The 16,324-nt window shown below is 32.5% G+C and overlaps 1 protein-coding gene across 1 annotated transcript; it reads right to left on the reverse strand.

Annotated features, from left to right (window-relative positions):
* Positions 1-193: 193 nt before the first annotated feature.
* LOC106074408 (cytochrome b-245 light chain-like) lies at positions 194-13,881 on the reverse strand. Its single transcript, XM_013235178.2, has 6 exons — positions 13,713-13,881; positions 5,563-5,632; positions 5,197-5,271; positions 5,008-5,091; positions 4,222-4,303; positions 194-2,886 (listed from the first exon to the last, which is right to left on the reverse strand). The coding sequence occupies exons 1-6, from the start codon at positions 13,768-13,770 to the stop codon at positions 2,737-2,739; spliced, it is 519 nt and encodes a 172-aa protein (XP_013090632.2). The 5' UTR covers positions 13,771-13,881; the 3' UTR covers positions 194-2,736.
* Between the last annotated feature and the right edge of the window lie 2,443 nt (positions 13,882-16,324).

The raw sequence follows: 16,324 nt of genomic DNA on the forward strand, positions 1-16,324 counted from the left end.
TACCTAGGATCATCAGAAATTTAGATTTTTTTTAATAAATATTTTAACTTTCATAAATTGTCACTGTTTTACAAGTAACAGTTACTTTTTTTTTTTTACTATAAACTCCTTTATATACCGGTACCTTACCTAACAAAACATGCAGTCTGTCTTAGTCATTACATAATATGGGAGAAAAAATAGAAAAAGAATGTTATTAAATTGTAATTCTTTTTTTATTCAGGAATGTGAAAGTTACATGTATAGGTCAGGGTATGTACAATAAAAAAAAAGCACACAAAAAAAGTATAATATATAAAAAAAAAACATGATAATCTATGCAATAAATGTTGAGGAAATGGATAATGTTGCTTTGTGTAGACATTTGTAGCTTCTAAAACAATTCAGAAATTTAAAAAAATGTAGCAGATGTTCAATTCAACACACTTAAATAAAACAAAGATGTTTAAATGTGTTGTGGTATGAAGGATAATGTTTTGGCTAACCAACCAGTCAGCTCTGAGAGTAAGACAAGAAAAAGATGCACTGATGAAGTTAAGGCCACACACACACACAAAATCTCCATCTGGTCTTACACCTAGATAAAAACTGTCTTCTAGAACTCCCTTCAACAAATTTTCAGAGGAGCAGAAAGGTAAAATAAAGTGAATCTAATAAAATAATACAGAAACACATAAATCCTGCACAACAGATTCAGTAGTCCCACAGTAAGAAAACTAAAAATGATTTCAACAATCAGTAATTACTAAAGTACAAACGAAATCGTCAAAACACTCCAAAGAGTGTACCTCCTCATCACAATACAATTTATAAGTATCACAGCAGTTATATATACAAAGGTAAATAAAAAAAAGTGTACATCAAGGAATGTATATATTTAGAGTATATAACAAGAAAATATTATGCATAAAAGTATGAAATTTATAATGAATCAAATATCATGAATCTTTATATGTCAGTGCACTAAATAAATAAATAATATTTGGTTATCTTTAGTTCTATTATGAGCTTCAGCATACCCTTTAAGTTACAGTAATTATTAGTGTAATTTACTTAATAATTGCATGCTGCCCCTTCAATACAATAACAATATACCACTTTCTCCAGATTTTGGTGCCCCAAATGAATATGTCACAATTGAGTGAAAAATAAATTCTGTATGATGTTGTAGAATGTATTTTAACATCACATCATTGTTCTTCCCTCCCAATGACAAAAAAAAAATTTGGGAATATAGACTTGTATTTCATTGCTGTTATTTTTTTTAAAGCATAACATATCAAACTCAATCAAATAGACAATAGCAAATAATTCTCAGTATAATAAAAACAAATATATGTACAAAGTTGTTCTTCAAAACCATCAATTTATTATAATTATAATGTCTAAAAAAAATAAAATAAGGACAAAATAATTGATTGCAAAGTTTGATATACTGAAAATAATAAATATCTCTGAAATATATTAAACCAGATCTGTAGATCTAACAATGAACTAGATGTGTTGATGATGTAGTGAGCTAGATCAGTGGATGATGCGTTGGGCATGTGTAGATGATGGAAGTTTGAAGGAAACAAATATTTTGTTAATGTGGTAGATAACATTTCTACTGGGCATTGACGGTGCCACAAATAAAAGTGTGTATGTATTAACTAATTTCATTTGTTCAGGTTAGTTGGAATGAATGAGAGCAATGGCTGAACCATGATTGGTGTGAAACAATATCTTGCAACCTCATCAATGTGCAATGTTCTACATTCAGGGGAACAATGGAAAAGTATCCCACAGCAGTCGAGATAGATAGTCCATTTCTGATGGACAACAAATTCCTCTTAGTTTACAGTGGTAACATCATGTTAACTGGCAAAGCACATATTAGAATCACTGGGGTTGAGTCATCTGAACAAAATCTGGTATGAACTTTCTATAATGATTAAATAGTACCAATAAAGTTCAAACTTTTTTTTGTGTGGTTGGCAATGCCTAATAATTGTTTTGTTATATGCTATTAAATTTGATTATACTTAAAAAAGGGGTAAGATGTCACAGATGAAAGAGTGTGTATGTAAAATTTCATTTTACTTGAATAGGTTAGTTGGGATGAATGAGATAATGACCACACGAATGTTAGAGAAGGCAGAAGACCATGTGTGAAGTCACCAATAAAGAATAACATTTGACATGTGTTCTTATGACTGTGGTGAGATACTAGTCTACATAGTTTCAATTGATTGCAGGCTTAAAAGAGCTGTGACAAATGGAAATTGATCAAAGTAGGATCACTGGATTGTGTTTCGGACTAACTATTACTGGAATTAAATGGAATTAAAATGAACATAAAATAAAATCAACTTCATATTTTAGCTGTAATACCTTCAATAGCCACAAATAAGTATTAAGTATAAACATGAAGTTAGATAAGAGCAAAACAAACAAAAATGAAAGACTAGTGTACAGGATGAACAAATTGAAACAATCCATTTTAACAGAGTTATTTTAGCGTGTGCATTTTGATCTAATGGTCATTTTGGAATGGGACGTTTTGACATGAAATGTGTATGTCACATTATATATATATATATTATGTTTAAAAAGAAGGATACATAGCTATGTTCACAAATCATGATGAGTTATTGAAATTCATAATGACTGTTGGGCAGAGTTACAAATAATAAAACAAATAAGATTTGGAAAATCTCACTCAAAAATAAATGTGAAGATAATAAAGTTAGTATGTTACACTTGGTTCGAGTTAATCTCTTGTGGCCCTCTCTGAGAAACATCTGGTCTCCTTGGTGGTGGTCTTCGTGGCTGTTCAATAACTTTTGGTCCAGTTTCCTCTTTGTCTACTTCAATGGGCTGCCATTGCTCTCCCTTAATTGCTGCCTTTACAAAAATATGTAAATAAATAGTAAGCTCTATGTTCAAGATAACTATCAATTCAAAGCAAAGTAAAAATAAGTGAATGATACTACTTCTGGTGAGCAGAAAATAATGACTAATTTATAAATGGTTTATGCTGTGTGAAGATGATTATCTCAATTCTAAAGGAAAAAGGAAGGCATCTTTTTATTCCAGTAAAAAAAAAAGTTCCCCTTTCAAACCTTGTGGTCTATAGGGCAGATGATGTAAAGGTCATTTGATTTGTGGCAAACTGATAACGAGGGTGTCACAACGACCAACTGCCTTTACTTTTCCCCAACTAATGCCAGGTACCCATTAGAGCTGGGTGGACTCAGAGGCGCCCGAAGATCCCAAAAATTAAAAATCCCAGTCTTCACCAGGATTCGAACCCCGGACCCCGGTTCAGAAGCTAAGCGCTTTACTGCTCAGCCACCACACCTCCTTTTATTCCAGTAGAATGTAAATATTTTTTTTTTTTATTTTTTGTTTTCTCTATTCTATAAGCTTTTTAGTTTTGCTGTATTTTGTATTACTCATGTGACATCTACTTGCTTCTAGATTATGCACACTCTTGGGTTTTAAGGTAAATTATATCACTTTTGTTGCACAGGGTTGTCTAAAATATTTATAAATTATTATAATTATAAATTATTTTCTTAAGGGATAGTTATAAGAATATTTATTTAAAGCACACATAAATATACCTAAACAAAAACTTATGTTAAACTTAAAAAGAAGAAATCAGAGAAGACAAAGCTGGATTGGGAACACTTTGGGCAAATCGCCAACTAGAATCACAAGGCAGGCATTGAAGAGGAGCCCACAAGGCAAGAGAAAGAGAGGACATTCCAAGAAGCACCTGGAGAGGTGAGAGGCAGACACTTGAAAGTTTCACTTTTAACAAGAAGGAAAGGATGGCTCAGGACAAAGGACTATAAAGATCTATTGCTGGTGACCCATACTCCCAGTTGATGTAAGTAAGCCATGCCATCCGAGATTAACAATGCAGAATGAAAATTAATTGTCTATTTCAAATGTTTCTTTTGAGAGCTATTTAAATTTATTATCAATAGATTAGATTTTTTTTTTGTTGGCCTTTAGCACTTATCCCCACGGTCTCTCAAAAAACACATAGTTACTTGACAATAATCAATACAGTAAAAAGAATAGTATACGTGCATCTTTAGTAATGAATCAGTTATCATTTAAAAAAGAAATTATTAGTTAACATCCGATAAAGAAATCTTAAATAAAACTAAACAAATTTAAAAGATAGAACAAAAAAAAAGATCTGCAATAGATACAAATATACTGTACCACAAGGTAAATTAGACTAGTTATCATGTAGCACAGAGCACCCAGAATAGTTGGCAACATAAAACAGCAAGGCACACTGACACTGAAAATTAGAGAATTGCTGTCTTTAACAATTACATCAAATGTTAAAAGATCAGTAACAGTCAATATAGTCAAAGTACTACTAATATAATAACATTGGTGCTGTTAATTATATGTTTTTTTTGTCACTAAATTTATATATGTATTATTTTGCTCATCACATAGCTGGCTTAGAAATAGTTTCATATTAAACCTAAATTTGACTTGGGTTAACAATGAAATAGTTTCTAAATCAGTTTAAGTCAAATCCTTTTGATTCAACAAGAAAAAAGTTATATTTTTTTTTTGTCTTCAAATAAAGCAGCTCAATAATCCAACACTCCATGCTGCTAATTTTTCATCTGTTAAAATATATATCACTCCAAGCAGACAGCATAATTTTAAGTTCTGACATCTTTTCACCATCATTGCAATCTACAATGATCATTTAAAAGTCTTTCTAACACCAAGTTGCTTTCTAAGTGATTATAGGTTAACTCTAAGAATACAACACAATAGTATGTTGAAAATTAAGGATGAAGGCAATATTTCTTGTGACTATGCAGACTTAATTTTGACCCGCATATTTGTCTCATCTGGTACATACAAAGCTGTTGTCTGCCAGAGATATTAATAATAACTTAAGGCATACACAAATAACAAGGTGTAAATAAAAAGATAATACTTAAGGACTCATTCAATGATAACGTTGAGTTTTAATCTTACCATAAGTAAAACACAAATCTAACAAAGTAATTGCGTGTCAAAAGTCTTCCTTTACTTATAAGTATGGATAATAGATGTTGAAATCTGCAACAAATAACCACAAATATTGTTTTAAAAAAGATTGTTACACTGTAATGTAAATTTTTTAAAGTTAAGACCAAAATTTTTAAAAATTTATGTTTTTACTACCTTCTTGGGTAAGATGTACCTTTTTGGCGTTTACCTCGTGGATATTCTATGAGAAATGTGACTATTCCTTTCAAACTTGTTAACATAAAGGAAAAATTGCATAAAAATATTGGCAAAATGATTATTTTAAGTAGGCCTAAATAAAGAGTATTATTATTTCAACCTTGCAAATATATTTTTAAAAATGTTATTGTAAATACTGTTTTGATGTTTACTAGTAAGCTACAAATATTTATCATTTTTTACAACATTTAATTTCAGCTTCAGAACTTGTACGCCATTAAGACATTTTCTATAAACATGTATATACAATTATAGGAGGCTATTATTTATATGCAGGACCATTATTTTAACAAAAAAGGATACATAGCATAAACTCCAATGCCCCATAAATTGAACTGACCACTGACAGCCAATACTCCACAAAGTATGGTCACTAAGAGTAAAGAAAATATTCAATGTTAAAATTCCGATTTTGAGAGATTCAAATCTTTAAATTTAATTTTTCTTCAGCATAATATTAAATGTGTTAACAGGTGAACACACCTACATCTAATAAAGACTAATAATCAGCTAGGTTAAAAGATTAAGAAATATTTTGTAGTAAGTAAGGCACTGTAAGGCTAAAAATAAGGGCACTAAAGGTTACCTACTGATTATTGACATTTAAATTCAGAGGTAGAAAAAGGACAATCGGAATTCACTGATTAATCAATTGATTATTGTGTATCAGATATCCTGTGTGTATTTAATTTATTTATTATTAAATTTTAAGTCAACTAAGAATTAATTAGTTATTGTGCCTTTTCATCTTCAACCTAAATTTTAGTCTGTATCTATGTTTCAATGTGAATTTTTTTTTCTATTTATATTAGCACTAATATGAATAGATAAGACATTAACAAAAGACAATAATAGACTGAATAGAATCTAAATTATTCTAAATCTATAGTCAACTTAGTTGTAATTCCACTAGTTGTGACTAACTAGATCTAGGCACCACCAGTACCTTATCTTATCTTATATAATACAGACGTTACTTCAAAAAAGAAGATGATTACGTCCTAGTATCATGCATTTAGTCATGCATTTAGTCATGCATGTTAACCAATGACTTAAACTTAAATTCTGCCAAGTGAGGGCCCATTTACACATTACAACCTATTCCATGTTATAATAGCACTAGGGAAGAAGGAGCATTTGTACAAATTTGTTCTAGCATATGGAGTGAGGAATGTGCCTTTATCTTTGTGTCTTTCTGAGTATTTTATTAGATTTTGTTTTTGTATTTGAAGATTACCAGTTACATTTAGTCTCTAAATTTACATAGATCTACAGAGTACATATAATCTAGTTCTAGATCTATTCTATTCAGTATTTCTCAAGAGTAATGCCTCTTCACCTCATTATATATGATATGATCATGGGTCAATCAGAGCGACACTAGAACTAGATCTAGATCGAGTCGAGACGTTTACGAGTTCACAGGTTCCACAACAATTCGTTCACTGAAATTTCGTTCACCAACAAATCATTTATGACTTTTTGTTCACCCGACAATTTGTTCACACGACTATTCGTTCACCCGACATATTGCTCACCGAAAACTTGTTCACCTACAATTAATTCACGACAAATCGTTCACACGACAAATCGGTCACATGGCAAATCATTCACCATCAAAAACTGTTCACAGACAAATCGTTGGAAAGTAACATATTGTTAATATTATATGTTCTCATTGCGTGTTTAATTAGTTTACATTAATACTTTTGTAGCTCTTATTTCCAAAAAATAAATTTTTGATTGCTAGATATCGGGCCTAATCTGAGAGTGTCTTTGTTAATTATTTGTTAATGAGGACAGTTTGTGATAAAAATTGAACTTAAAAAAATGAGATCTTACAACAAGCTAGCTGAAAAATGTAAATGGGCCCTCACTTAACTATAGGCAAAATTTTTACTTTCATTATGTAGACTTTCTTTTACATTCATGCCCGTCATGTAGTCTTGTTCGCCCCACCCAAATTTGCTTATCTTCTTAATAGCAGTCCAGATGTTTAATTAACATATTCCATCATACCCTTATGGTCAACACTCTTTAGGGCCTTCTTCTACCTATACCTCCCCCTTTTTTATCTACCCATTCAGCTGGATACTCTAATTAACACCTAGTTGAGTGCTAGACAGAATAGCAGTTCTAGAAGTAGTACAACTTTATTAGACAAGGAACCATTACTTATAATAGCAGAAATGGTTCATTGACCAGTCTTGTTTTTTTATATTCATCTATGCCATTGATTCCCAAAGTGGTCTAAACAGACCCCCAGGGATCTACGAAGACTTCCAAGGTGTCTACAAAAGTGAAAAAATATATTGGGGTCTATGAGATGTCCACAGGGGTCTACGATAATGGATTTTATTTAAGCAATTTTCACATCCCAATATTGTAATTATTTCATACACTAATTTCACTAATATATGATTTGTACCTTAGTTAATCCTTCAAATACATATCTTGTTAATCAAACGAAAAATTGTTGTATTTAATTGAAATACTTATTTTAATAGCTTAATTTTGTCTACATGTAACTAATGTTTCACAAAAAGAAATATAGATTGTACAGCGTGGATTATTTAAATTGGGATTCTTTCTTTTCTTGTTAAACAAGCGGTTGCCTAAGTGCCTTTTTATGAAAATATGAAACTAGTTATGCTGGAGGATCATTTGAAAGGATGCCACCCTGATATAGCTGCAAGGCAGAAGAGGTTTGAATTCTGTTTTCCTTCTGCTAGGTGGGTTGCAAATGAAGGCTGATGAGTCCTTTCTGCTCAAAGCTTACTGGTTTAGACACCCCTTCTCCTATCAGTGAAAACAGTTCCGTGATCGAATATTTGAGCAAGACACCAAAGATCAAGAAATACAGATAATTAATTAATTAATTAATATTTAATGTTTGAAGGACTACTTCATAGAATAACAAATTCCTACATGAAACAACGGATTATGAACCAGCAAAAAAATAAATTTCCAGTGTGTTTGGTGATTCTAGTAATTCATTTGTTTTTTTTAATAGGTTTAAATTTGAATATCAATTACAGAAATAGATCTCTTTTACTTACTATTTAGCTTTAAATTACTTTTTCACTCTTCGATTCACTAGATCTAGAAATTCGCTTTAAAAAAGGAGTTGATGAATTTGCAAAAATGCAATATAAGTTAAGCAGGGGGTCAACGGAAAACCAGAAAATATGGCAAGGGGTCTATGAGACAAAAAAGTTTGGGAACCACTGATCTATGTGTTTGCAAAACATTGGTGAAACTTTGTTAGCAGTCCCTGAAAGGGGAATAGACGCTATTAGTTTTGTGTGATCTCTCTGTCAGTCCGTCTGTCCCGTTTAGATCTCGTAAACTAGTAAAGATATTGAAAATCCGACATCATAATATTTTAGGCCATTCAAAGTTCTGATGCAAAGGCTACTTTTTTCTTTTCCGAAAGTGAAAAATTTAATTTTTAAAATCAACTAAGCAAGCAGTTTTTTCATAAAAATACACAATTTTTACAGCTATTCACTATTATTAGTAACAAACATGGGAGGCTATTTAGTAAGGGAGACGACTACTTACCATATTTTTAACACATTTATGCAAACAAAATGACAGCCCTACTTATCTTGGAGTCACCTATGACCCGAGACTAACCTGGAAAAACCAAATAGATAAAACACAGAGTAAAGGCATCCAGAGACTATCCCTCTTGAAAAAATTAGCTGGCACAGATTGGGGAGCTAATCACAACATCCTGAAAAAGACCTATACCAGTTATGTAAGACCTGTACTAGAATATGGTGCCACAGCATGGGGCTCAGCAGCCCAAACTAACCTAAGAAAAATAGACAAGGTTCAAAATATTGGTCTAAGGATAATGACAGGAGCAATCAAAACAACACCCATAAGAGCTATGGAGGAAACCGCTGCCCTGATCTCTCTGGATGAAAGAAGAGAAATAAAAATCCTTTCCCAATTCACTAAATTGGAAACCTTGGAGAGGCACCCACTCAGAACAAAAATCCACAAAACTGGCACAAAAAACCGTCTCAAAAGGACCAATTTCATACAGGAATCTCTAAACCTAAAAAAGAAACACCAACTTAAAAAAATTACTCTGGAATCCTCGAAACACTATAATGAATCTCCACCCTGGGACGAAAGCCCTCTTCCTACTATAAGGGACCATATTGAAAAAATAAAAAGAAAATCTGATTACAGACCAACAGAGCTCAAGGAAATAGTGAACTGTTTTCTACATACCAATTACCCTAGCAATCAGTGGATCAGAGTTTACACAGATGGCTCATCCCATAAAGCCACCACAAATGGAGGAGCTGGAATACTTATCGAATGGCCAGATGGAGGAAAACTAGAAAAATCCTTTGCAACTGGAGAGCTCTCTGACAGTCACAGAGCAGAAAGGGAAGCACTAGCACTAGCTGCTACCATGCTAGCAAATCATCCAAGTTCCCCTCACAGTCAGATTGTCTTTCTAACAGACGCAAAAACAACCCTCCAAAGCCTGCAAAACTCTGATTCCCCTTGTATTAAAAACCTCAGAACAGCACTCACAAAGCTCAACCACAACAGCAAAAAAACCGTCATTCAATGGATACCAGCTCACATACAACTAGCAGGAAATGAGAAGGCTGACACACTCGCCAAGAGTGGGAGAACAAACTCACAAGTAAACTCTGCTCTCTATCCAGAAGAAATGAAGAAATTAATTGTAGATAAAATAAATGAGAAATGGACGAGCTCCCATCCAAATCACAAGAAAGATGATGCTTACTATAAGCTATCCCGACAAGACCAACGTCTAATCTTTCGACTCAGGACCGGACACAACAGAATGCGACAACACATGTTCCGGAAGCTCAAAATTGGAACCAGTGAAATCTGCCCATGTGGAGTATCACCAGAAAATGCCGACCACGTCCTACAAAACTGCTCTCTCTACCAAGAGGCCCGTATAAGACATTGGCCCCAAATCACCCCAATAGAAAGAAAACTATATGGAGAGCTCCCTGATTTGGAAACCACTGCGCAGTTCATCTCATGTATTGGTCTAGTCATATGAACACTCCAACATAACAATGAGAACGATGAAGAAGAAAAAAGAAGAATGCAAACAATTTTAGAATTTTTATTTAAAAAATTGATTTATTTTTTACAATTGTATATACAAATATTGCTAAGTTAGATCAGTTCTGACATACTAACTACTACATTTACAAAAATGTTTCCTTTTTTTTTAAAGAGAAAATGTTCTAAGTATGCATATAAGTGGAACATAATTTAAAACAACAATTAATATTTAGTTTTTCATACTGTCACGTGAACAACAGAGCAGCATAAAAGACATGAAACACATTTATAATATAACTACCGAAACATTTTTTTTTGAGGCTTTATATGAGATTCACTCTTTACAAAACTCTTCTAACGACCAATTAGATAATCATGATATAACATCAGTTAGGCCAGGTTCACATTTAACTTCATTTTCATTTTCACCTATCCCTTGATTTGCTGGAGCATTGGGTACCCACACAAGATCTGTCAAAATTCGTTCTCCATTCTTCTCTGTCATTTGCCTTTGATAGAATTTCATTCTGATATTCTTTCTGAAAATATTGAAACCTGCCTTTTTACCCACCTAGGCCGACCACTTAGGGGACAGATTTTGAGTTTGTGTTTCCACACAAACTGTCTTAGTAACCTGGTTTTTTTTTTTTTAGGCCTTGAGTATTTTTTAAATATATTTTTTTTATTAAATTTATTTTTATTTATTTATTTATTTATTTTTTTCCATAAAATTTAACATGCCTATTGGACATTTTCACTATTAAGTAAACAATGAACAAAGAATTAACAAAATAAAACTAACATAGAAACTCGGATTAACTTTTTTTTTTGAAATAATAGCTACAAAAGTTTTAATGTAAACAAATTCAACACGCGACAAGAATATATAAAAATAATATTAACAATATGTTACTATCTAGTGAATGATTTGTCTGTGAACAATTAGTTGGTGAACGAATTGTCAGTAAACGATTTTTGGTGAATCAACTGTTTGTGATCAAGTTGTCGGTGAACAGGTTATCTGTGAGCAAGTTGTCAATGAGCGATATGTCGGGTGAACGAATAGTCATGTGAACAAATTGTCAGGTCAATATTCATTTTCAATAGTGACTTAGTGTTATTATTAATATTATTTATAAATAAAATACTTTTTTTATACAATAATAGTCATAGTGACAACACAAGTGACAATATTATAAATTATATATTCAATTCATAATAGGTACTTCGATAAACTGACCTAGATCCATTTTTTTTTCTCCCCAAAAAATGGCTGAAAGTGTGTCAGCACATTTTACCCTTTTTTTAGGGGTGGTCATTTCCATCAAAGTTTTAGCACATTGTATTTGATTTGAGGACTAATTATGATTACTTTTTGTAAACATAAGATATCAGAGATCCCTTTTATTTGCTTTTGAAGCCAATCTGTTAAATTTTTCTTAACAAAAGTTTATGTGAAAGTTGACAAATTTACAACTTTTTTCCTATAAAAGTTACAACAATGCTGTTTGCTACAATAATTTATCATACTATGAAATGTGCATATTTCAAATTTCATTAAATTCTCTTGGCGCACTTTAAAGATATTTGATATTAAAATTAACAAAGACAAAGAAGGGTAAAATTTTCTTTTTTAAATAAAATAAAAGTGTTTATGGTTACAACAATCTCACTAATTCTATTGAATTTAGCATGTTTATATATATATGTGTGCTAAGTTTGAACTTTGTAGCTTGGCACACTCTTTAGATATTAATTTTCAAAGTTGATGGTTAAAATCTATTTTTAGTAACAACCAACACTGTGATTTACTGGAAATGGTCAATTTCTGTCTATCACAAGCTATTTTTAGAAGCACACATAGGAATTTTTCATTTAGATTAACTTTTTTAGTTTTTGAATGCTAGATTATGGAGAGGGAATGTGTCTTTATTATAATGACTTTGTAATCTGCAAATTTTAAAGTAAAAGTTTAATTACTTTAAAAAATAATATTAAATATTACAATTTTTTTTTCATATTTTTAGCTCAGCGAACTAATAATTTTTTTTTCTGTGTGTTGTTTTTTTCTATTAATATACATGTAAATTAATAGTTAATAAATGAGTACATTATATTTTTAAAATGATGAGCTATTATTGCACAAAAATTCAAGTAAAAACTCTTTTAATAACTTCTAAAAAAATCGCAAGGTTTCTTTTTTATTTTATTGTCCGAAGCAAGAAATTTTTCATTTACAATCTAATTTTTAAAGCATTTAAATTAAGGCATTTTAAAATGGTTAATTGCCAGTGCTCTACAAAAAGGTTTAAACTGTTTTTTTATGAAGTTTATGAAACTTATAGTCATTAAATTTTAGGAAATATTTTTCTGCGCAGTGCTATTTTCATTTATAATTTATAAGAATTATCTATCTGATGCATATAAATAGCTATTTAAATACAGTAGAATTATAATTAAACAAAATAAAACACAATACAGATCTCTGATTTGTTTTATTTGTGATTTTTTGGCTCATATGATGACAAAATCACATATATTTTTATTTTTTGTCGAAGGCTTTTTTTTAATATATTAATTAACTTTTTTTCAAAGATTTTATTGCTTGGTCTTATTTTTTAAATTTATTTTAACAGAATACTGGTTAATGTAAAAGAGTGTGAAGTTTCAACCCCATATCTTTAAGACTTTTTATAATACAGTTAATTTAAGTTCAACTGTCAGTTGTTTCAGTCACAGTTTTTTTTTTCATTTACAAAGGCTAAAGAAGGCTAATTTTTGGCCACTAAAAATGTAATAACTTCCCTCACAATTAACTCAGCAATATAAAATTGGTATCATTGGAAAGCATTTCTCAAGCTCTATCTAACTAAATAGGTTCCATTGCATTGTGATCATTTTGAAATTTTTATCGAAGTACCTATCATATCTCTCATTCAATACTTGTCAATAGTCAATATATTATATATAATATAGAATTTTATATAGATCTAGACTCAATCTAGAGACCTAATTAATATATTATTATATAGACATAGATCTATCATAATTATATCAATCTCGTACTCTAACTCTTCGTACTCAGACTTCTATCATAATTATATCAATCTCGTACTCTTAACTCTTCGTACTCAGACTCTCAGAGACTCACTCAATAGTAGATGAGCACTCAATAGATCTAGTATAGTCATATATTAAATAAATTTGATATATTTTTTAATTTTATATGATATAGATCTAGATCTACTCATATGATAATGATATAGATCTAGAGATAGATCTAGTCATATAGATCTAGTGACAATCTAGTGTCACAGTGTCAGTACAGACTCTTCTTACTCTTGTCTTACTCTTACACTCAGTTACAGAGCACTCACCAAAGCAGCTGACAATGGCCTGCTCATTTGCCCACATGGCCCATTCAATTTTACCCATAGCTAGATCTAGATATTATATCTAGACTAGCGTATGTCTCAATAGATCTCTATCTATATCTAGACTAGATCTAGATCTAATGCATTTTCATCTCTACTATTAGCTCTAAACTCTAACCTAATTCACTATACTACTAGACTATAGTCTAAAAGATCTTTAAAAAAAACAACATGTTCAATTACTTTGTACTTTTATGCTGTCAATAGTCATATTTTTATGATATAACTATAAGATCTTATCATCGACATAAATAAATGTCTATGGATCTAATTAAATCTTGGAACTATCGGTACCTAAAAGTTCGTATTTGGTTGAGATAATGTCCGAAGGCCATTATTCTGTCAACTTATAGTGCATGCACCATCGTAACTAAAGGCGTTTTTTTTTCTTCGAGACATTGTTTTTTTTTCTTTGCTTGGTGTCTAAGCAAGTTTAGAGACTTCATCTATAATATGAAATCACACAAATAACTAATTGCTATTTCATTTGGGTATCTCGTCTACAGAGATCAACAAACAATATCAGAAAGTGATCCTAATCCATCTAAGAGGTTTTTATTTGTTTTTGAATGATTTCAACAATTAAGTCTACAAAGAAGAACTGAATTGAAAATTGTTCTTTTTTGGCAACAACTACATTGCCAAAAAATGTTAATGACCTCGTCTTGGTGGGAATTTCTTCGAACACTATAGATCTATTGTTACAACTCTACCATGCGCACCGCCTTCCAGGCTAGTGCAGAGGTGCGCACTATTATAGAATAGACTGGAAAGGATGTCAACATTATATATAGAAGAGGAGAACGATTTCCGCCCAATTCGAGAGCCAATATGGAGTCGAGACTGTGCTAAGAGAAGATGTTGTTTTGTGTGCCTGTGATGTCCTGTAAATAAACATCTATGTCTCGTAGAGTATTGCCTCACTTAATAATAATAATAATAATTTTATTTATAAAGCGCTGTTAACAAACAAAATGTAGGCTCAAGGCGCTGTAATAACATTACAAACAAAAACACAAGAGCTAAAATGACAGTTAATCTAAAAAAGTTTTAAACAGATAGGTCTTAATGTTCTTCTTAAAAGTGGTGTAGCATGTTGTCTGTCTGAGATCAATGGGGAGTGAGTTCCAAACCTTTGGTCCGTGAACTGAAAAAGCACGCAGACCGTAGCTTTTGAGGGAGAAACGTGGCACTACTAAAAGCGAGTCCATTGAGCGCAGGGCTCTCTGGGGGACATATGGAGTAATCAGTTCGCTAAGGTACAAGGGCATCTCATTGTTATATATACACTGATGACAAAGTGTGGCGACCTTGTAATCGATTCTCGCTTTCACGGGAAGCCAATGGAGCGTGCGCAAGAGCGTAGTAGCAGAATCTTGTCTAGTTTTTTTAAGGACTATTCGAGCGGCGTTGTTCTGTATACGTTGCAGTTTGGCTATTTTGTCATCAGGTATACCTGCTAGCACGGCGTTGCAGTAGTCAAGGCGGGAGAGTATGAATGCCACAGCTAGCGTTTTTGTTGACTTAACTTAAGTTATTACAATATCATAAAATAGGGGTATATACCATAGCCTGGCATAGCTAAGAAATTTTTATAGTTATATACCATATCTCTCATATCTCTCTGCCTATGGCCCCTTCTGGTGCATAGGCCACCAACCAGCTTCATGGATTCAGGCATCTCGGTTCTGGGCGAGTCTCTCCAACTGTCCCCATAGCTAGAAGAGTGACCTACAGGCAGAGTGAAACTATTGCTTTCGATGCCCTTGATAGTGCTTCAATGGGCATGACCAAATCGGACAACGTTGGGTCTGTGTCCAATACTCCTGTTTGGCTACCAATACCTACTGCAGACAGAAATTTAATAAGAACTCTACGGGCGGCACCTCGAATGAACAATGCAAATACCAGAAAAACCATCAACAGGTCTGGACTTGACAAACGTGTGTACGTCTGCCTTCACAAAGCAGAGTAAAAGATGAATCAATTTCAGCGGAAACTGGACACTGATAATGTGGTTAATGGACATGTGTAGACAGGCCTACCTTCTGGAGATGGCTTGAAATGACAGTGTGTTTATGACCTGGCCTCCAGTGGGACTATAACTTTCTTGCCAGAACTTCATCTGCACTGACAATTCTTCAGCCCTAGCGAAAATCTGGTCATGTTCGGGACGAACATAACTAAGGAGGGGGCAGTGTTATGACTCTACATTGCGCACTGTCATTTGGCGCGACATTGTGTACCAGAGGACACGATAGAGAACAGAGGAAGTCAAGATGGCCGATGATTAGAGATGAAAACGACGCTTGTGATGTGATTAGTGTAATTCTAGATCTAGTTCCCTATTTGGTTATTAAACATTCTATTTTGTTATTTTATAATACTTTCGTTGAGGTTATTTGGCTAAGTTATAGAATGGAGAGAAGAACAGTGCATCAGCGATTGTGAAGAGTCTGAATGTTTGGAAACTAAGAAGCAAGCTTTTGGTGCTGCCTGAAGGTTGTAGAAGGGACCTGGAACGGAGCGGGGAAGGCTGTCGTTGGTCCACATTC

This window comes from Biomphalaria glabrata, chromosome 7, assembly GCF_947242115.1.
Source record: "Biomphalaria glabrata chromosome 7, xgBioGlab47.1, whole genome shotgun sequence".
Classification (NCBI taxonomy): Eukaryota; Metazoa; Mollusca; class Gastropoda; family Planorbidae; genus Biomphalaria; species Biomphalaria glabrata.

Excerpts from the sequence above, each read along its gene's own strand:
- LOC106074408 (XM_013235178.2), bottom strand. The coding sequence starts at position 13,770 with ATGGGTAAAATTGAATGGGCCATGTGGGCAAATGAGCAGGCCATTGTC. Across the intron at positions 5,272-5,562 it reads GGCATTGGAGTTTATGCTAT|TTTGAAAGGAATAGTCACAT; the intron begins GTATCCTTTTTT and ends TATGTTAACAAG. Across the intron at positions 2,887-4,221 it reads CTAGTCTAATTTACCTTGTG|GCAGCAATTAAGGGAGAGCA; the intron begins GTACAGTATATT and ends ATTTTTGTAAAG.